Here is a 23,094-nt window from a genome sequence, read left to right as displayed (position 1 = left end):
AAGTTGAAGTTGTAACAAATATGAGTTGCTGAGAAGCCACAACATTTAATTATAAAGAAAAAAAATCCCTGTAAATGGAGTGGACAGGTTTGCACAATTTTTGTAAAACTGAAATAAAAAATATGAACATACAGTTGAAAACCCACAGTAAACTTCTCTGTTATATTTAATTAACTCACAGTTTTATGGGACTAATAGCCCAGGATTTTTGTTTGGTTTTAAGAGATTTTATATGGATTTTGGACAAACTTTCATTAATGTTAGTCTGCTGTGTCTTAACAACTTGGAAGGTTCTTGTTGCAGTGAGAGCTATTAGTGCACTGGAAAAAGTCCCCATTTCTTTCACGGGCATTTGATGGTTTGTAAGTGAATTGAATCTACCTGTTCATGGACGTCATTACAGAGGAGCAAAGCAAGGGTGCAGAGAATCCACCAAGAGGCAGCAAGAGTCGCTGACATTGTCTGAAAAATAGATAAGGACTGATAATACAAAGCCGTTAACAGTGGAGGAGATTCCTTATAGAAGACTCACTGTGTCCTCTTTGAAACTTCAGAAACACAGTTAGTGAGGCTGTGACCTGGGAGGTGGATTAACTGCTCGAATGGCAGGTTGAACACAGGTGAACTGTGTTAAGAATTTAGTGACAAAATGTCACTAAGAGCAGACTCGGATATAGGTTTCCTCATCCTCCTTAAAGTTTTCTTTGGTCTCATTTTGACTTTTCAGCTTTACTTTAATTTCTTCTGAGCTGTGTTTCAGTCCATAAAAGGTATCGTTCACCTTCACTTGAGTCCCCAAGAAACAACTTCTGCATGCAGCTGATATCATACAAAATAAATCACAATCTCCATACCGTCTTTTCAGAAAGGGACAAAAGAGACCCCGAGATTCTGATTGTGCGACTATGTCTAGGTCTAAAAATCAAAGAGTTCGCTCTTGCATGGCAGTGAGCTACGCAGAATGGGGCAGACAGGAAATGCGTAGTGGTTTTCAAAGAACAGATTTTGATTCTGGTCAGAGACAAATCAGCCCGAATGACACTACGTCATTTCAGACAAGCAGAGCACCTGAACTGGATATTGCACAGATCCTCTCATGGAAGAAACATTACAGTAGACGTGCCCTAGACAATTGCCCTTACGTCAGCGTGGCAGCCAGCTAGTTCCATTGCACCAGAAGTTTTATGTTCCCTCTGGTCACCGGAGAAGTGGGTACCAGAGGGCAATCCAGGTCTTGGGTGGGATAAATGGATTCTTAACCTGCCCTTTTCACTGACACAAGATGGAGCTGAGGGTACCTGGACCCCTAATTTGAAAATAAATTTAAGTGGGAGAAACCAGCTCTTTACTGGATTAGGAAAGTATACTTACATTTTCAGTTTGATTAAGTACCTAATTTCCACATGCTATAATAGATTTAAGGATCCACATGCTTTTAAGAGCCTGTCAATAGTTCCCTGCTTTTTTGCTCTCCTTTGAGCACCAGAAAGGGTGAGACCATGTTACCCAGTCCTCTGCAACACTGGAAGGTTTACTGTGGGGGCTTCAGCTTTTCCTCTTTCAGAGCACTCCAGCCCTAGCTCAGACATCGACTAATCAGTCATGTGCGCTTTGGTCTTGTTTCTTTTAACCGCGACAGGGTATGGCTTAGAAAATCAGTCCTTTTTAATTGTAAAAAATGTGGCTGCATGAAGCACGCAGATTCTGATCAGTTCCTGCGCTCCTCTAAAATTGCAGCCTCCATAGCTCTTCGGCATTTCCTATTAATTCAGATTTAATTTATGTGGAGCTAATATACAGGCTGTGATATAGCAAGAAGATTCCAATATAGATGTAATTTTTGGAAATATGTGCGCTCTGCTATCTTTTATTATACGGAGATGGTTAGTTGGACTACCCATCCAAACAGAAGAGATACAAGATGGTTTCTCTATTACCAGAAGCATTTGGTGTTGAAAGCTGAAAATATGTGAATCATTTCATTATTTTAGAATAGGACTTAGAGAGTACAGAGGTGTTTGCTGTCCTGAAGATAACTTTACCTAAGCAGTACACTGCCAGAGAGGAAAAGCAGACTATAAAAGAAATATTTTTTTATACACAAACATAATCTTCTGAAATAAAATGCTGCCCACAACGAGCCAATAGCTGATGTAAAGATACCAGCCTTTAACCAGTACTAATGTGGTAAATGTGCACAAAGGAGTCTGAAAAGAAGGTAGAGCCACTCTTTCTAGCTCAGGAACTGCCTGAAGGGATTGCTTTCACATCGAGAGAAAGCCAGTGTCAAGGTAGCAAATTCTCCCCTACACGGCGACTCTCCTGGCAGTGAATGCTGTCAAGGACACAGCTCAGACCTTTTGGCTGGCGGCCAGTAGCCAGAGCGCCCATTCCAGTTGCCAATTCATAACGCGATGAGCACAACACAACCCCAGAGATTTTTAAGGTAATCTGGCCAGTAGAGCATTGCTCTACCAAAGGGTGGTCTCCGAATCAATCACAGCCTTTGGCAAGTCTGTTGCCTTACAATTGAAACCAGACATGTTTTCAGTTCATTCTTCGGGTTACTACTGTTCAATGGTGATTTACAAGAGAGTGTGAGCTATGGCAATCTCTCACGCAACTTTAGATACTCCCTAAACGAATGCACATTTAGAAATCTCCTTGCTCTAAAACAATGGCTTATAAGAAAAGAATATTTAAAGAGAAACAATCCTTAAAAATAGGCTAAGCTGCCTTTCTTCAACATTCAAAAATACTGAGGCATTGCTCTGCAAAACACAGTGCAAGTAACTCCAGCAGCAGCAAAGTCCAGTGGGGTAAAACACATCTCTAAATGGGAAACCAAAATATGCTCTTCTTGATACTCTCAAGGAGATGTTTCAGGGGGGCACTCAAATTTCTCATTTCTGTCCTAGTTTGAAATGCATTCAGAAGGCCTTTCAAAAGACAGCAACACAGGGTTTCTCAGTAGCAGGCTGTATTGAATTACAAAATAAATACCACCAGAAGCAATATCACCGGTAGCAGAACACTGCTATGGTCAGTGTTTCTCTATCATTTTAGACTACTCGCGTCTCTCTCAGCACAGTATTTTCAGCATTTACAGTTGTGATTTACACTTACTCTGGAAAAATAAAAAGGGAGTATACAAATGCTGATGAAGTTTTAGTCTGTAAGGGTTGCAATCTGGAATATACACATGAGAGACTTAACACTGGATGCAGTTTTATTTCCCAGTCTTTCAAGGAAGATTTCTACATACGCTTGCAAATGTAGGTTGCTGAAATCATAAGAAGTGGTTCCAGAACTTGGCTGTCTCCACAGAACGCCAAGGGGGAGCTCCATGTGTCTGGGTCAGATAGTGAGTTCTGTTTTAAATACAGGGCTTGTCTCTCTTCTCCTTTTACCTCTATTTGCGCATTTCATCAGCCATTTTAGAAAGCAAGAGAGATCAGAAGCTGAAATGAGGAGAGACACCTTGCTCTGAAGGAGAACTCACACATAGAAAGAAAAGGAGGGATGTTTGGAAGGGCTCTAACAAGAGTGTGCTTGAGTTGTGAAGAAATAAAGAAACATACTGCAGTAGGTGCTCCACATAGGGAATAAAGTCCATTTGTCTAATATTTACCACCCAAACAGCTCAAGCAAACCAATTTAATCATAAATTAAATGATGTCATGCATGCTTCTGGTGAACAATACTTCCTCAGTAGCAGCGATGATACTAAAGCAAACAGAACTATATTGGGAGAGAAAAACAATGAACTACAACATGAGCTTGGGAAAGGCAGATAAATTCTTGGATATTAGTTGCAAACCAAACCCTCCTGTAAATAGGAGTAGCTTGAGGAGCCTTTAACCACAGCTGTCCCCTTCCTTTTTATGTCCCAGACTCAGCAGAGGTCTCTACCCCAAGAGCCACGCAGGCTTGGGCACCTCCTGTCCCCCCTTCCCGGAGGAACTGCTTTCTCAGGGCGCAATAGAAACATTTTAGCCAAAATCCTTGCACTCTCCTGTCATCTCAGTAGGTCAGTGCTAAGCAGTACCTGTCTGGGCTTGACATCCCTTCACAGCCACGCAGGTGGCACTGACACTCTGGCTGGTAACACTCCCCAAAAATAAACTCTGAAAACCAAACTGAAAGCACCTGTGCTCGTCACTGTATCTTCAATCTGGTATTTACAGTCAGGGTGAACCTGCATCATTGTGAAAACACTTGAGAGGGCTTCCTTACCTGTGCACCAGGAAATACGGATAATAGCATTTTTGTAATTCTGAATTTAAAAAAAAAAAAAAAAGTGGTTGCTGTTTTGTGTGGTTTGGTGGTTTGTTTTTTTTTTCAAGAGAAGGTCTGTTGGCGCAGTCAGGTGATTAGTGCAGATTTGGCCGGGAGCACTCACACACAGCACCCTGGGCCAGCAGGTGCTGGCTGGTGGCTGCCTGTAGGGCGCTGGGTACCTTTCTGCTGTACTCATGGCTCAGTTTTGCTGGTATTTGAACACCTGAAAGCTTTAGATTAATGCCCTAATGCACATTGCTGCTAACTCTGGAACTTGCGGCTTGCCTCTGCAAAGTAAAAGGAGAGACGGGGTCTGTTCAGTGGCATGGCAAAGAACCAGAGCACGTGCATGAAGTTATCAACACCAAAAAATGTGTACATTGTATTTTGATGAACTCTAAATACTGTTTTATCAGGGCTTTTAAAGAAGATGTAGGTGAGCTTTTGCAGAAGACTTTTAGCCTAGGGAGTTCTAATATAAAATATAAATTACTAAAAATATATAATGTTACTATGTTTTTGTATGTTTCCTTCTGTAGTGAATGTTAATGGATAACTGCAGTACTTAATATTCTCATTTTGTTTAGTTTCCACCTTTAAGTTATACCAGCGTGCAAAGCATGTGTATAGCGAAGCTGCCAGAGTGTTGGAATTTAAGAAGATCTGCAACGAAGCACCTGCCAATGCGATCCAGCTGCTGGGAGAATTAATGAACCAGAGCTATATCAGCTGCAGGGAAATGTATGAATGCAGCTGTCCTGAACTGGATCGGCTGGTAGACATCTGCCTGTAAGTTTTGACCACAAGGAAGAGTAATCGCCTGTTGAGAATATTGTTTGAATTGATGAGAAAATATGACATCGTTGGCTATTGCAATTTTAAAATGAAAGTATTCTTGTCTCTTATTACAAAATTAATCTCCTGCAGGGACATTACATGGTCAATTGTTTCCCTACTGACATCTGTGTAATACTTTCAGATGAAAGCTGCAGTTTATGGCTTTATTACAGACTTTGCTTTTGGACTGACTCATCGTCACAAGTGTTACGTTAGACTGTTGGCTATTCTTTTTTTAAGCTGTAGAAGAAGTTATAACTGGTTTTCTTAAAACATCCTGTTCCTTGTTCTCTCTGAATTCTGTTACTTTTTGTGTATTTCTTAACCATTTCAGAACTGCCGCCATGGGAATTTCAGGGCATAAGCAAGCTGTTCTACATTCTTAGGTTGCCCTGGAATCATAACGGTATATTGTGAAATACCACTGCATTTTTTTCAGTTCAAAAAATATGCTGTCTAGGCTATCAGATAGGTTGGGCAGCATTTCACCGTTTGAAAGATGAGTGTGTTAACTGTTAGAATGGCTAACGCTCTGCTTCTCTCTGCGTTGTGTGGCTGAGCTTTCCTCACATTATTCAGTCTCCTTCGCTGCCCCCGCTGGATTCCCTAGCTCAGTTTGGCCATGATAAAACAAGCCCTCTCAACAGATGACCCAAGAGTCGTTTTGTCCCTTCTTTTCTCCCTCTGTTCCTCCCCAGTTTCATATCCTCTAGCCAGAGTAAACTGAGTGAGAAATGGCATGAAGTGAGCTGGAAATCAGGGGCTGTTATAACTCTGTTATGCTGGATGATGAGATCTGGTATAACCACGTGTTAATACAGAAAGTAAAACTGAATAGTTAGGACTCACATTCTACATAGTATTCCATCATAGCACAGGACCAGCATGAAAGGATGCACACATTTCAGTCCATCTTAATTTCCATTTTTCTGGTACATTTAATCATGGGACAGACATCTTATGCTACCTTTGATCTAAATTCAGTGCCTATAGAAGGAATTCAGTGGTTGGTGATCCATCTTAACAGCGGCTCGAGGGAATAAACAGCTGCCCCCCTGAGCTTTCCCACCACTATTCCATCCCTGCCTCTGCCCCAGCCACCTTCTCCCAGCTGCTTTCCTCATTCGCTTCATCATGGCTCCTGCTGATGCCACCTTCATACTTCTGCTCACCTGCTATGGTTCCTACTTCTCCTTGGAGAAGGGTGTGCTTAGTTGGGGAAACTCTGCCCTAAGACAAAGCGTTACTGCCCTGCCAGAAAGGAAATATCGGGTGCCATAAGTGTTTGCAGGCCTGAGGTCAAGAAATGTTGTTTCACTGTCTTTTAGGAGTAAATATTCTATAAAAGTATCCCATCTTCTCTATATATCTTTAAGTCTTGAAGAAAACAAAAACTGTTTCAGTTTGAAGCTAAAAAAAATGAATGCGTTGCCACCTAAAAAGGAAAGCTACAGAAAGATTTCTTTACCAGCAACTGGCTTTTTTTTTTTTTTTTAAATTAAGAAATTACTCTGGCTTATAATGAAAATATGAATTTTCCAAACATGCAATTTGCCATATGCTTTCTTACTTCTGTACTCACGCGGATTTTGTAAGTTGTAATACCCATTTACCAGGTTTGTAAATTGATAGAGTATGATACAGATGATTATTTAGGTTAGTCTTGATTTCTTTTGCAGACAAGATGGAATGGCCTCTGAGCTAGAAAACTACAAACTTAAAAACTGAACAGAAGACTTTTGGACATTCACAGATTATTTTGCATATGGGATACACATGCTATTTTGTGATAAAGCACAGAGAAGTCCTGATCGCCATTGGACAATCTGATAGTGATTTAGCAATACAATTTTTGTTCCTTCTCTTGGGAGCCAATCCAGTACGTAACTCACAGGCTGTGTTCAGTTTATTGTATCACGTAATGATCACAGAATAGAATAAGCTACAAGAGTTACTCAGCGGGGCAATTCCACCATGGTTATCCCAGCTACTCAAAGGGAACTGCTGATCTGTGTGCGAGAAGGCAGAACTGTCTCCAGAGTCAGCTGAAGACAGAAACTATGCTCTACTGAATTATCAAAAATCTTGGGCTACAAAGTCTTGATCCAGTGCAAGGTATCAGCACTGCCTGTTCTGTGACACCGTTGACAGAGGAAAAGCCTTAAAACTTAACATCTGCATTATTTATAGATAGGGTAACTAGCCAGCGTGGATGCCTCAGTCAGTAGCATCTGATGACTGAACTTTGCAAGAGGGACGAGCCATTTTAAGTGTCTTCACTTCGGGTATCCAGCTGGAATCATACTGATAGGGCCTGTCCCAAGAAACACTGGGAGAAAGCCACCCTGTTTCAAGTAGGGGAAAACAAGTAGGTACAAACTGGTAAGACCTGCAACTACAGCATGGAGTTACCTGTGCTACATTTACTAAGCCGGCATGGGTGCTAGCAACGGTCTGTTGCAGCATGGAGCTCAGCACGGGGATGGAAATTCTCTGTTTCTCATTTATGCTGCTCTGTGCTTTCACAGCTAGGCAGCTGCCGCTCTCGGAGCCGGCTGCGGTATCCTGACACTAACTTGCAGGCAGCAGCATAGACACAGCCACAGAACCCAAAGGGAAGGAGTACGCAGTTAGGATTTTACTAAATTAAATTAAAATTAATCAGAGCATTTCAGTTCCAGGGACCAAAGTATAAGTAGTGAAGGAAAAGAGTGATGTGTGTGCCCATGTTACGTCTGATTTCTAATTTACCAGCAGAAGAGCCCACAGCGAGTCTGATGAGTGTAGCTGAGCACCAAAGTGCAGTGTCATTCGTGTGAAATGATTTCTAATTGGTATATTAAAATTATTTAATCTGGGGAGGGGGGGGATATGTTCATTGCACAGAAACAAGTAAATTATTTGTTCATTATTCTTTACAGTCTTGTCCCATCAAGAGTATTTCCTAAGAAGTGTATCTTTCTTCTTTCGAAGTTTGATATTCTTTAATGTTTTTCGGGTTCTGTGATGAGTTTGCTAGAAGTGTATAGCTATTCTAGATGAATGCAGCTTAACCCAGCATCTAATTTTTGGAAACTATTGGAAAAAAAAGTCTTAAATTTTCTCAAGTTGTACATTAAAAAACTAAGGGACATAAAATTGCTAGTCACTCTAGGAAAACTTGGCTGATGTGATTATAGAAATGGCCGGGAACTACATAAATTACATTCTTTACTTACAATGATATACAGCTGCCCTGTAACTTTAAAAAGCCTTTCCAAAAATACATTCCACAGAATTGCCCGAGTCTGGTGCTGCTCTCTCCTTACAAGGTTTAAACTGTGAAGAATAATCTGCATATCCAGATGTTTTCTGTTTTGCCTAGATCTTTATGTTTTACTGTACAACCTCTGCCAAGAAAGAAAGGGATCCATACTTGCTGTGGTTTGTAGTGCTGAAAACTGTAACCACTAGTTGGTCAGTTGTTTTTTCTTTTCTTTTCGCGAAGACAGAAGACTTGTACTTTCTCTAACCTATCTCCTGCTGTTAATAGCTGGTTTACCTGTTAGTCTTTTAAAGTAGGTAACACAGAGTATTTACTAAACAAGGAAGAAAAAATTGGATTTGAGCTCTTGAATTTGTTAGGTACTTTTGAAAATCTCTCAGAATCCTCGAGTGTTGCAAATAACTTTCTTCCCTTACTCACCATCTTCTGGTGGTATAAATCCTGATAATTTTTGTGTTACCAGCCATGCCCCTTACAGTTGAAGTCAGCTGAATCCTCTCTGATCACTCTTAAAAGACATGTTTTTTAGAGTACACGCAGGTGCGTTACAGTAGCTGGGACAACTCTGCATTTTAGCGAGACTGTGATCACTGGTGATTTTCTTAGAGCTGCAAAGCCTGGACTCACAGCACAATTTGAAAATTCAACAAAGCAAACAAAAACACACCCAAACAAAAAGAAGTTTGCAGCTCTTTCAGAGTCAAAAAGGCATAAAGATGTTATTCAAATGCACACTAAGCTACAAAACAGAATAAGTGTAACTTCCCCCCCATTGCGTGCTCATACTCTTCTTCGTAAATGCATGATTTGGATGCCAGCGCACAAGAAAAGAGTGTGTGGCTCTGAGTCCCCCTGTACCAGAGGACAGGTAAAGTTTCGGCTTAGGACTGGACTGATTAAGACTTGAAAAAGGCAGTTTCAGACCTGTTCCAAAGTTAACTTTCTCCTGTTTGACCCAGATCCCTCCCACGCATCTCATCTCCAGCAGAGGCAGAATTAGGTGCTCACTCCTGAGTTCTTGTAGTATCAGGTACCTAGTTTTCAGGTGTTGCAGCACTGCCGTCAAAACACCGAGTTCCTCAGCATTAAGCCCAAAGTGTCTAACCATATCACCGCATTGGAAACTGTTAGCCACAGTATTTTGAAACACAGTGACTTCAGCTCTCAAACAAGCATCTTTTCTGTCTACATTATGCTTTATTTCAACTAAGTATTTTAAAATGACTCAGTAAAAACGAGGCATGAGCATGACCACAGAGGATTATGAAATCAGTAAAAGGTTCAGAACAATTCTGAAGGGATTTCAGTTGCCTACCAAAATAAAAGCCAGACACCATCTGACATCCGAAGTTCTGACCGAGGTAACAGACCAAATGAGTACAGACAGTTGATTTAGCAGACTTTGAAAAGTGGATTGGGCCTTATGAAGTCGATGGGAATTTCCCTATTGATTGCAATTGAGCCTGGATTGGATCCTCCTCATTTTAGGAGGTTGCTCCACGGACCAGAAACGAGAAAAATTGCATCAGAGAATGAGTGGTTTACAGGAATAATAATAATAAGTAAAATAAAACACCAACAGGAAATAAAGAATGAACATAAAATCGAGTCAATATGAAGGGTGGCACCACACAGACACAGTGAAGAAAGTGTTTCTGTTCCAGAAGATATGTAAGCATGTTTAGAATCAAACACATATGTAAGTACTTGCTTGAAATATGACCTAAACCTCCGCTAACCCAGCAGTATACCAGATTCATTTAACAGAAAATGCACATATGAAAAATTACCACAGCCTCCTCAGAGTGAGCTGTCATTTTCCAATATGTTATTCACACGATGCCTTCTCTCCCTCAGACACATTCTAGGACTGGTAAATCTCTGCTCGCATGGGTATTGGAAACATATCAAAAGTATTTGTTTGCAAATCAGATTAGATCTCTCACGAGAATAAGATCTCAAACGAGTTTTCTAAATCATCCTGTTCTGACTAGGTTAGAAAAGGAAATTTATTACGTGGTATGTTCTTACTTTTTCTGAATCTAAGTAAAGATCAGGAACACAGGTACGCAGACGAATGAAAATAATTCTGCTGAGCTCTAATGAGATGGCATCTGAATCTTCAGAGTAATGGCATGGCATTTGCTGTAGGACATTTCTAGCAGGCCAGTATCTTGGGGCTGGGAATGGTTTATATTTTGGATGTCATTTATTTGTCATTGTTCTTTCTATTCACCCTCCTCATTAAGAGCTTTTTTTTTTCTTTTGGAATTAAATTCTCATTTTACCTCTACGGCTGTAAATCTGTGAAGTTCATGAGGTTCCTGTAAAGAGAGATACCCAGCTCTGTCCATTCAGCATAAACAGATGATGGAGCGCAGTGACTCGGTAGGACTTCTGCAGGGTTTCCGAACTCTCCTTTTCTTGACTGGCACGCTCAGCAGTCCTGCAGAAGCCTGTGAATCTTCAGCATGTTTTAGATCTGTCCTGGAAGAATAGAGCTATTTGTCTTTGCCACATTAGAAAATGGCTTGCATGCCTACATCCTGTGCAATTAGTTTATGAACCCTCTTTTGTTATTTTTGTCATGTATTTCTGTTTTCACTTCTGATGTCTTATGAATGTTGCTAACACAATTCCTTTCTTCTCCCGCTTTCTTCGTCTCAGCTGTGCCGTGATCCTGAAAACAGCTGATGCTGAAGCATTAGAAAAGAGGGTGACTTTTGGAATTGACAGAAGTGACTATATTGCAGTTTAAAGTGTCGGCATTTTTTTTTTTTTAGTCCAAAATGGTAACTGCAAATTGCTGTAGCATCGCATACAACCAAGTGAACTTCAGAAAAATCAAATGACGTAGATGTGTTCTGAGTATTCACTAGTTTTCTATAGGAATTTTATATATGACAGATTACCCCTTTTTGGTTTATTTTATGGGATTTTTTTCTTTTATTTTGTTTTAGGCAATTTGGGGCCATCGGGTCACGTCTGACTGGAGCTGGATGGGGTGGCTGCACTGTGTCAATGGTGCCTACTGACAAGCTGAATACTTTCCTAAAAAATGTAAAAAAAGCTTATTACCAAACGGATGTCCAAAGGTTACCATTGGAGAATAACAGTCTGTTTGCTACCAAACCTGGAAGAGGAGCTTTGGTTTTTGTTGAGGCCTAAAGAACGTAAAAATTTTAAAGAAACTATGTAGGGCATTTAGAACTGGCAGTACTTCCCGTGCCGCAGTAAATGAATGCCTTGTCTGGTTTTTATTGTAACGAGCAGTTGCTATTATCAAAATACATTTCTGAAGAAGCAATTAAAAGAAAACTCTTTGATTATGAAGTCGGGGTTTTTTTCATATTAAAAATATCTTTCAGTGTAAACTTTGATTTACAAAACCTATTGACCAGGAAAACCGAAACTGAAATAAAGATGATACTTTGTTACAGGGGATCTCTCTTCTTTTCTGTTTACTGTCCTAAAAGCAAGGCCCGGCGGAGCAACGAGCTGTTGCACTGCAGGGCAGGAGCCTGGCAATGTTTGCGGGGCTGCTCCGCGCTTCTTCTCTTTGGGGGCTGGATATTCCTTTTTTAGTGTCTTGTGCAAATGGAAGATTAAACTGAAGCATTCAAAATATTGGAAGGAACTTGCTAAACATGAGAAGTTTTATACTCGCTTCAAATAGGATTATTACTGTTGTAATCAATGATAATATTGGAGGAGCACCTGCAGGCCAAGGAAAACATTAGGAATACGTTATGTTAGGCAGGAAAAATTTCCTTCTAGCAGTGTTTCTTATGTATCCTTGTGCAAGGGTGACCTGTTATGTCAACAAAAACAAATGCTGTCTGTGAGCTGTACGCTATGACAACATACTCCCCTAAGTGAATGAACAAACGATGAAGCAAAGTTTGGGTTTGAGTTATCCAAACACCACATTCTAATTGTTGAATCCTAGCTGTGCTGCTACAAGGTAGAGCATTTGCATTTTTATGCAAAACGATTACAAAGGATTAAATATAATCCACTGACCGTGTAGAAAAGCAATTAAAATCTATAAGGAATAATTAGGGAGATCATTCACTCAGTTGTACTAAGCAAAAGCAAATGGGTATGACCAAGAGTAAATGCCACTGACATCTTATTGACAAACTCCTCTCTCGCTCCCACTTTCCACTCCTGACAATCCCAAGGTGTAACCACAGCGCAGCGGACGTCCAGCATCCGCCATTCATAACCTCCGCATGATTGTGATTGCAGGAAGAGGTGACTGTACATCAAGATACCCCAAAGACGTCCTAATCCCGCTTCCTAGTGGAAAGTGGGGTTCCTGTGCCCTCTCTCTCCCAGCACACAAACTTACACTTCTCCAGTACCTACAGGGAAAACTCAAGAGAAGTTTTACTAGCGTCATAACCCCTCCAGCCATAAAAGACGTAGCAAGATCTGTCCCTGTGCACGTTTTTGTGATGCTAAGCACATGTTAACGTCCCGAGGTCTGCGTCAGATTAGAGATCTCCCAGAAGAGATCCTCTGTACATTACCCAGGCTAAATCAGGCCAAAACCAAGTTCTTCGAGGCTACTAATTCTGCGAGAGGACTCTGCCAAATTTGAACACAGCAGATGAACAACAGCCAACGCAAACTGCCAGATCTTTTCAGGAACCTCAGAGGGGACGTATAATGGGAATATTATCACTAGAGAAGATTTCTGTTTTCTGACAACCAGGAAAAGTGGAACAGTGAGTGCTCTAGATCAAGCAAATCAAGTACTGGAGAGGAAAAGGATGGGGTCTGGGTACAATGAGGAGAGATGAAAAGACAGGATTTGGAGGGAGGACAGTTAAAAGGATGTATTTGAGAAGGAAAAAGCAAGGGATGAGGGAGACAGCTAAGAACAAGAGTCAGGCTTACAGGAAGGTTTAATCTCAAAACATTCCCTATTACGATCGATGGAAATTGAATATCTGGTCACCCCATCTGTAGCGTACAGCAGATATGCTGTACATTCAACTAAATCTGTAAACATAAGACTCCAAAAATCAAACAACAGGTAAACATCTTCAAGAATCTCCAAGATAACCTTAGAGATTTAAAGAAAATAATGCCACAGCTTTGTTACCATCTGCCTTATTAAATATCATCCTCAATTTAGTTCAGTGAGTTCCTGTTAATTACCCTCGTAAAAATGGAGTAGAACACAGTACATACCAATCCTTTCATTAATATATTTGCATTGAACTTTAGTTCAGCTGGATTTGTGGAAGCACTAATCAGGGTATGAACAGAATAAAGAGATATTATGGTTTGGGGTTTTTTTTATTCTTCTTCTTTTGAAGTTGAGCATAACACACAAAGTCATGGAATCTTCCCAAAAGCATGCAGGCAAGGTTTTGGGCTGCAGTACATTTCAAAATTTTTCTGTCAATGAATCTTATAAATGATACTCTCATAAACAAAGAAAAGGATAACAGAAAACAGCCCAGTATAAAAGAATAAAACCGAATATTCTAAACTTCTGATTAATTTATTTCCTTTTTTATTGCTTCCGTGCCTTTCCCATACTTTTGCTGAAATCTTTCATTGAAAGATCTACGGTATTCAAACTATATGCATAAAAAATGGCACTTGAGCATTTTTATTTACTGACTACCAATGGGACGTAAGTTTCTTTTTACAGAAAAAAAGAGAATGAATCTGTGTTTTGGTTTTTTTTGTTTGCTTTTTAAACCTTTGAAGACATTTTTCTACATTGTGATACAAAACCCCGATAATCAGAGCATGAGAATGATACACCAACAATGTGTAAGGTAAGCGGCAAGGATATTAGTAGTATTTCTAACAATAAAGCAAGAAGATTTTGGTTTGGATAAAGATTTCTGTATATAAAGCAGCAAACTCCTAGCATATTTCTTAAGTGAGTCTTTCCAGATCTGTATTTTTAATAGCTTTTTCTGACCATGTTTTCAGAATCTCTTCTGTAGCTAAAATAATGCTAAGCAGTACACGCACACACACACATATATTGGAAACTTTGGAAAACTAACAAAATTGTCAGAATATACGCAGAGGTGACGCATCCTGTTAGCACGAGCTATGATGATCAGCGGAGTGAGATTTTACCGTATTATAATGTCTGTCTGTAATTCATTCAATCACGATTTTAATCTTACTGTGCAGTAAATGAGTTCTAAACCTTTTCCAAAAAGGATTTGGAATGGAGACGCTGTTAGACATCCAAGTGCAGCAAGGTTGCCTGGTGCCATATTAATACTCTGCATTATCTTAATCCCACTGGCACGTACCTCTTCATCACTGCGTTTGCTGACTGCGCATCTTGTCTGTGGAACACGCTCATGCTCGGAAACAGAGTGAGAGTAATTTTACCATTCACTTGATGGGAGAGGATCACGACTGTATATTTGACATTTGCGCTCCTGGACACAGCACACACACGCGTACGTATGGCAACCTAATACGTAGTAATTACTTATGTAACATCTTCGGGAATATTGGTTTCTAGTTAATAGGATCTGAATGCCAACTTTTATTTTAGCAACCACTGTGTCCTTACTCAGTATAATCCTTTTGAAATTCCTCTCCGAGTCCACGTGTCTCTAACAACATCTTGATGTGTTGGAGCAACTGCTGCGCTACAGTTTCAGTCAAGGGAAAGATTTGTATTTTCAGCTAACTACAAAGTTTATTTCTGTGCTAAATCCCAGTCAGATACAATTAAACAAAGATACACCCAGAACAACATTGGCAAGCGCAATCTTATTCTTAAAGATGATACTTTGCAAATCGTAGCTGTTACGGGCAGGGCTGAAGTAGTCGCTTTCCGATTCTTGTCGTTGAATGCCTCATCAAGAAAAATGAACTCTGCAGAAGGGCTTATACTGTGAAGTAACGATAGCATGAAAAACCGGACTGGTAAGACTTAATGTCACGCAACCTGTGAATCATGCAGCACATTAACTTGTATTTTAAATGCTAATTTTGAGATGGAAGGCTAGGGATTGGTAAGAGCCTAGTTCACAGTACAGAGAGAAGCACAATGGGGAACACAGAACTGTAACTGAAAATTGCTGCCTGTGATACAACCTCGTGTGACAGATTTTCCACACACACACACACGGACTGGCAGAGGAAGCGCTGCCAGGCAACATTGCTGTCACATCTGCCCTACCTCTGCTCTTCCAGCTTAGCCGGCTTTTTCACCGAATGCTTTTCTGAGATTCCATATCCCATAAAAGTAAAGACAAAAGATTAATTCTGTTCCGAATCTTCTCTCTTATACTCTGCCCTCTGCTTTTGGACTTGTGTCAAAAGTAATTAACCACGAGATTCTGCAAGATCCCACATCACAGCCTCCGATAACAGGACCACGTTCACTGGGAGAGAGAACCTGCCGATGGTGGACAGGAGCTGACCTCCCCTCTTTCTCTCATACCGCGGTGGGACTGCACTGTCAGTCTAACCCAGGTAGTACAACCAAGCTGTAATTGATACATTGGGAACTGTTATTTCCTGGACAGATATTTTTTTCCCTGCCCTGAGGTCAGTTACGATTGTTTTACCACTAAAACCTGTAGATGAACATTTTCTGGAGCCCCTGCAGTCTCTGCAGATTTGGTGACAGAGTTCAGCAGAACCTGGGTTTGCCCCAGCCCGCGCCCCCCAGCAAGGACAGCATGGAGGGAGAGTTTGCACACAAAACTGCCGTGCCCAAAATCTCACATGTAATTAAGGCACTTATGCCAAATTCATCCTATCTGTAAGACTTGGTAATGGAAAATCTGCAGAAGAGTAAAAAATGTTGAAGCTAATCAGATGAGAAGACACTAAGGAGTTTCAGAATTAATTGACCAATAAAACATTTGAGATATTTCCAATAGCAGTGCTTCCTGCAGAAGCAACAAACTGGATGAGGGTTTATACAAAAGCATTTGGTATATTTATTGGATTTTAAGTCTAATGCATTTTGAGAATTGCTATTGTTTCCTAAGTACTACTTTGCTGGCCAAAATTACACATTAATATTAAAAGGGAAAAAAAAATAATCCTGTCCCCACAAAAGCATGCCTTTCTGCACTTGGCACACGAGGCTCAAATAACTCAATAAAGATTAGATGTACTTCAAACCGAAACACCCTGGTGCCCAAGCAGCTGTCTTCTTTCCAGCCAAGCTGTGTGTGATTTGGGGTGGGAATAAAAATATGTTCTATTAGCCAATGATCAAGCCAGATGTGTGGGGTTTGGTTTTTTTAAAAATCCAGATTAATTTTTCAAGGGACACTGAAGCAGGTTTGTACGAAACTCTTACAGCAGTTCCTGACGATTATTATTAAAAGCCTTATTTTTTGCCAAATTTCATATAATGGAGGGGTTTATTCATGTTCTACATTTTCTAGTTTCTTATCCGTCCCTCACGTGACAAATATGTATGTTTATTTTTGTTGGCTAATCTGTTCTGACGTTGAGTGGGATTTTTAGTTCTGTTTCTATTGATCAATTATCAACAGAATTAAATTGTTCTGATTAAATGCTGGAGAGTTTTCTACTGGCTTTCTCCCAGTGAACATCCTCTCTCGTAACCGTCTCCTTCCTGTCCGGGCTTCTGTCTATAGAAGAATTAAGACAAGACGACCTGGTCCTTGAGGAAGAATTCAGTGAACCACTTTTAAGCAGCAAGAGCAGTTGCATGAATAATAATGTTTTTATGAAGGTCTGAACCTAATTTGATGTTTGAAACACACACCTCTAACTTTCATAGCCGAATTTAAAAGTCTAACAGAAAACAGGAGCTAAAATCACAACCAAGAGAGTCTAGGAAGGATTTACAGAACTTCTGTCAGGTTGAATCATAAACTTGATCAGAGCAAAATACTAACTACGAATAGAAAGATTTGGGGACAGAGGGTGAAAGATCAAGGAAAAAATACCTATTGTGCTGTTTTTAAAGTTAGCTGTGGCCAGGCCTTGACCCGAAGAATATATCCAGTCAAATTCCTGCGCAATTCTTTCTGCAGCCAATCCAAGTATATCAGCAGCAGAACCGATGATGAGCTTTCAAAAGCCTCGATTACTTTCTTTCTTTCTTTCTTTCCCTTTGAGAAGACCACGTGAGAGAGTGAGAGAAGGCCTGGGCAGCTTTTGTTTCTGAAGATCTATAACCTGATGATGGCCGATGGGGAGAGAGGGGGGCACTGTTGCAAATGATTTTCAGTGCTTCCTCTAGAGGGAATAGGATGGCTAGTGCGAGCTGCTGCAAGAGACGGACTCACAGGCCTCTCGCTATTGTTGTTGAAAAACTCCAAAATTTATTGTCTTGTCTGAAATTCATAAAATATTTAACTTCCTTGATGATGAGATTTCAGAGTTTTGCTTTCACAAAGCTGACTTTTGGTAAAACAAATTAAATGGTTAAACGAATAAGATTTTATTGTCAGGAAAAAATGTAACGATTTGGGGGATTTCTTAGTATTATACTAACGTAGCAGCCTCTTGCACAAAACCTGCTCTTCTTTCTCCCTGTCTTGGCCGTGCTCATTCAGCAAGAAAAACGCAGTCGGCTCCCGTGAAGGGAGGGCACAACCATGCCAAGAAGTGCCCAGCAACCGCGGCGCACACTCGGGCTTGTTGGTGCACAGTTTATGCTGCTCTTCCACCCCTGAGAAAATGGCAGTGGCTTTGTAAGCTCTTTCAAGCGAGCCTAAGGGGTTGGGTTAACAGAGTCTGAATCTCAACTATCCGTTTTAGCTCCACTAATGAGATTTATTTTATTTCTATGTAGGTGGTCTCTTATTTCTTAAATGCAATTAGCATACAGTTGTTGCCTGATGGTTTTATTTATTTTTGAAAGTGCCGACTACTGGACTTGCTTTCATAGTTCTAGAGTTTCCAGAATTGACTTTTGTGCTCCGCAAGCCTATTTTCAGGAAATATTTTGTAAGAGGGATGATATTTTGAACTTTACTTTTATGGCTGCAAAAGCTTCTCCTTTTTTACTTCCTTTGTCTGTTCATTAGGGGCCATCTTTAATTCCTAGACGTGTTTTTTGAAGATAAGTTCCTTTCCTTTAAAATACATACTGTTAAAACAAAACAATAACAATACTTTAAGTCTTTAGACAACGTCATGTGTTTATTTTATGAGATTCTATGCTGTGCAATGTTCTGAACAGTCCACTGAAATTTACATATTTGTCCATTTTTAAGTTTTCTCTAGACATTTCCTGACGTGTTCGTTAGCTGCCTTTTGCTCATTACATACAGGCATGAAAAAACATCCGTCTTGCTCTGTTTTAGCTGTAAAATGAACAGAAGGTTTTAGGCTTTTAATCAAACTATAAAAAATTTCAACATCCTGTTTTTTTGAGGATGACATAGATGAGTGCTATGTAGTGTTTCCAACTTCTAAGTTTTATTACAGTCTTGCTTTCTATGACTGATGAATTTATAATTCATACTCTCAAAAAAGAAAATGGAACATTTTTGAAAATCAACATCATGCATATTGCAAATTACAATAAACATGTCAGCAAAAGTGGATATACTAACAGTTTATGGTGGCTAATTTGCTAATTTATTCTTTTTATATAAATGGACAAATTACAACTGCCCATTGTGGTCACATTAAAGGGAGAATGGTGTGGAAATTTCTGTTCTCAATAAACCCATAAAGAAGTGGACACAACTTATTTTTAGACAGAATTCTGCTCATAATGTGAACAGTCACCTAAAATCTGCTGAGAAAAACATAATCGATTTCACAAGACATCTAAAATTTTCTTTTTATCCCATTAGTCAGCCTAATAACAAGTTTTACAAATTTTCCTTGTAAAGTTCATAAAAACAATATGACAAATATAAAAATACCACATTGAAATTTGGGGGGGGGAGAGAGGGGGAAGGAGTTTTCCACTCTTCTATATGATGTTGCAAAATTTGCTGAAGCCAGTGAAGTTAATTTAAACTACTGTAACACAGAATCTGACGCCTAAATACACTGAACGTGAGTTGCCCTGTTGTACCAAAAGCTGCTGGGATTTGACGGTATTCTTCACAAGCACGCTGGGACTTCCCTATGCGGAATTCTCTGCACTGAGAAGCTGCGGCAAACTAGTTTTTCTGTAACGTGTTGTGTGCAACCAATTCAATAGAGAGAAGATCAAAACTGTAAGAATTCACATCAGAAAACGTTTCAGAGGAACTCAAGTAGGTTTTCTTTAAATCCTCCAAAACCAATCTAGAATGATTTTCTATGCATCAGGAAAAGAACAGAATTAATTAGGTAATCTTTGCTTCTGAAACCCCTCTGTCTAAGATATAAACACAAAGGGCTCTGAATATCTGGGCTACACAGCAGATAAATCCTCTCTATATTCAGAAGCACACATGCCAGACAGAAATATCTCTAAATTCAGAAAACACTCTAAACTTCTTCAAGATTTATAGATGTTTGGATCCAAAGAGTATACTTCAGCGCCATAGTAGAACCAAGTATATATACAAAGATAGAATCCAGATATGACAGGAGTTTTATTGCGTTTTGTGAGGTTTGATTTACATTTCTCAATTCAGCCTTATTCCCTCAAAATCTAATAGAAATAAAATTAAGTAACCAAGCCGAAGCGCAGTCTTACTTAAGACATTTTCAATCATATGTTAGGTTAAAGGATAACAAGCTGAAGGACCAATCAAGCCTTTTTTCTGTATTTCTAAGTTTCTCTCTTTTAGGCAAACCGCTTGCTGAGATTGTCTGCATTACTGTGGTCTGTCTCAGTCTAGAAAAGAGAAAACTGTCCCAGCTATTGTGGATCATAGCAGAAAAAGGAAACAAAATAAATGGGTGAGACTTCAGCAATGCATTCTTCTCCTCCCCGCCCCAGCTGGCTTAAACCCTCTTGGCAAGAAGTTTCGAAGAAAGGTTTTTAAACACATTACAGGTTGGGAGTCCAAAAGGGTCCAGTTGTTTGTAAACTTCAGTTCAACCAGTCCTGCAAGTCAAGGAATACGACACAGCATTATCTATGTCATGTGTCTTAAGACAGTAGGAGACCAAAGGACTTTGGCCACCAACGCCTGAAGAGCAGATGCTTGCATTCTGGATCTGAACCAACACAAGAGGACTGTAAAAATGGGAGAAGCGTCAATAAAGGATATTATCAAACTAACTGGCTCAAAATAAGAACAGAAGAGACCATGAACTTTTACATACATATTAAAAAAATATTTGTGCTGAGCTTTTTGTAACTAAGATTTTTTTTTTCCCAACAAAACAAAAGCCTGTACTAGATAAAGGTGATATCAGTATAAGAAGGGATCAGAATTTCTGCCAAAGACTGATGGCAATGATCTAATATTATGGGAGACTGTTCTCCACTTCTAGTGGGAAAACTGCAGACTACAATAGGCATAAAATCAAGTCCTTGGCATGGAATATAAACACCTGCAAGTAAGCTTGAGTTATTTTAAAATCAATGCAGTAATTTATGCACACTAATTTAAAAAAAATACAAAAAATCAAGGCGTGTGATAAATTAAAATTTTATGAAGAAAGAATCTAGTGAGTTCATTTTAATCTGCAGTTTACTACAGTCCCACTCTTACCTTAATCTGACTAATTAATTCTTATCTAAGGCTAAGGAACTTTCCTTTTGTGTACACTGAAAGCATTAAAATATGGTAGAAAGGAGAGTTGAAAAAAAATAAATCACATAAAGCATGTAAAAACAACCCAGCACAAATACAGGTTATAAAAGGAGGCATCCAAATTAAATGCAGCACTCTTCAAAACCACTAATAGTATAATCTATACGACAAATTTAAAGATTACATATGTGCCTGCCTTTTTTGTCTACTTTGTTTTTTTAAAAACAAATCACACCTAAAATTACTGCAACTGCAGATCAGCAGAGAAAAATCCCCATTTTTCAGTTTATTTTCTCCAATTACATGTATTGTTGTTTTCTCTCCATAATCCTCTATATTCTGATATTGCCACTATGTATGTAACTTTTCTCTGTAGAGCATTTTAGTAGTTTATGTAGTTTATAAATATTAATGGCTTCTGGTAGTGAGCTACCCGTAGTATGCTCTTTTTAATATCAGAAGTCTGTAAAGCAGACCTCTGTTATGATTTTGGATTCCTTTGGCATATCACTTATATGTTCACAATCTTCACTTATTTCTTCATCCACCATATATTTCCTATCTTCAAGTAGATCTTTGCAAATTGTATCCCCTGCTAACAAAAATACAAAGATCATACAGTTTTCATTACTGGCAATACATAAATATAGCTGTTTTCCTATTTTTCTGACATCCCTTTTCACCACGTAGCGTTTTCTTGATACTGTAGGATACACACCACACTTTCAGTGAAATTTTTATAAACCAAATCTCCCCTTAGTACATTTTCCACAATTTTTTCCAGACAAAATGCTATGCAAGGAGATTTCACTACAGATAATGAAGGAGTTAGTGAAAACTGGTGCTAAGAAGGTCATTTAATCGACTCTCTGTACCTTAAAAGATTAAACTACATTAGTGGGAACATACTGATCTGCAGATTCATTGGAAACTAGACAACATCTTACTAACACTAGCGGTAAAACGCAGATCCTTAGCTCTGCCCATCTCAGATGTTTTTAAAAGACTACTATTAATAATCCTAGCTTCCTAGGGTGGTAGAAAGCAGAGAGTAAACATCCAGTCTCGCAGAACCGACGTCTTTCTGCCCGCCTGTCCCCACCCTGCCTGCCCGCTGAAGTGAAAAATAAGCTGTAAAACACAGGCATGCGAGTACCCAACCCTGAGCAGTCTGGACAGAAAACAGGCTGATGGGACTTTGCCTGTGTGCCATATAGAAACCCTGCGCTTCATGCAGTGCACACATACGCGCACGTGTTGTCCAAGTGCAAGCCTTATGTTCTACAAAGCTCCCCCTGTAATTTTTTGTTACAGTAACAAATGAGTAAAATGATTGCCGGAGAAATGGGGTACGTAAGCATGACATGCTGAATTTTTTTAGATAGGTCTTCGGTACCCTCTTGTCTGTTCAGAAAAGCTATTTAAGAAAGAGGAAGCTGTTCACTTCTTGAAGGTACTGGAACAGACAAGTAAGAGAATTCTAACTTGCAGTTTTAAAGTAAGTTGTCAGGCATCCATGAAGACAACTGGGCAAGTACATCTTAGCCACAGGTTACAAAGCAGACGCAGATGTATAAAACTATCAAGACAGGAAAAAAAAAGTTTGGAAGAACAGCGAGAAAAACTTTACATTTTTGCATAACAGGAAATCCACTGAACAAAAAAGAATTACAAATAACCACTAACATGCCTCATTTGCCTTAAAGAAATACAAAAGCTCCTAAAATGAGAAATAACATCATCGAATAAGAACCGCAAAGTGAAGAATTCTATTTCAAAAAAATGTCTTTGAACACAGCGGCTCAGTGCACAGAGAAGATGACGGAGTTGAAGACAAAGAACTGCTAAAATAGAACTGAAATGAAATCCAAGATGGAATAACCTCCTCAAGTTCTGATGCTGGCAGACAAATGCCATTCAAAAAAAGTTTTCCAGCAATAACAGTTATCCCATAGGGCTTCAAAACAATTTATATACTCACAAGAAAAATATATATGAGAATAACGTTCTGGACTGCTGAAAATTAGCAAAAGGGGGAAGGAGGTCCCAAGCACTTCCAGATCG

At 39.5% G+C, this 23,094-nt stretch overlaps 1 protein-coding gene across 4 annotated transcripts in view; it reads left to right on the top strand.

Annotated features, from left to right (window-relative positions):
* GALK2 (galactokinase 2) overlaps nt 1-11,825 on the top strand; it is a 49,406-nt gene extending 37,581 nt beyond the window's left edge. For all 4 annotated transcript variants that reach the window (XM_074601333.1, XM_074601335.1, XM_074601332.1 and 1 more), the window contains 2 exons: nt 4,869-5,070; nt 11,344-11,825. In XM_074601333.1, coding sequence (XP_074457434.1) covers nt 4,869-5,070; nt 11,344-11,551 — 410 coding nt within the window. In that variant the 3' untranslated portion in view covers nt 11,552-11,825. The remainder of the gene's footprint in view (nt 1-4,868; nt 5,071-11,343) is intronic.
* The last annotated feature ends 11,269 nt before the right edge of the window (nt 11,826-23,094 follow it).

The sequence above is a fragment of the Larus michahellis genome, chromosome 9 (assembly GCF_964199755.1).
Source record: "Larus michahellis chromosome 9, bLarMic1.1, whole genome shotgun sequence".
Lineage (NCBI taxonomy): Eukaryota > Metazoa > Chordata > Aves > Charadriiformes > Laridae > Larus > Larus michahellis.
The sequence above is the reverse complement of the archived record's forward strand: the minus strand, read 5'-3'. Positions and strand labels throughout refer to the sequence as shown.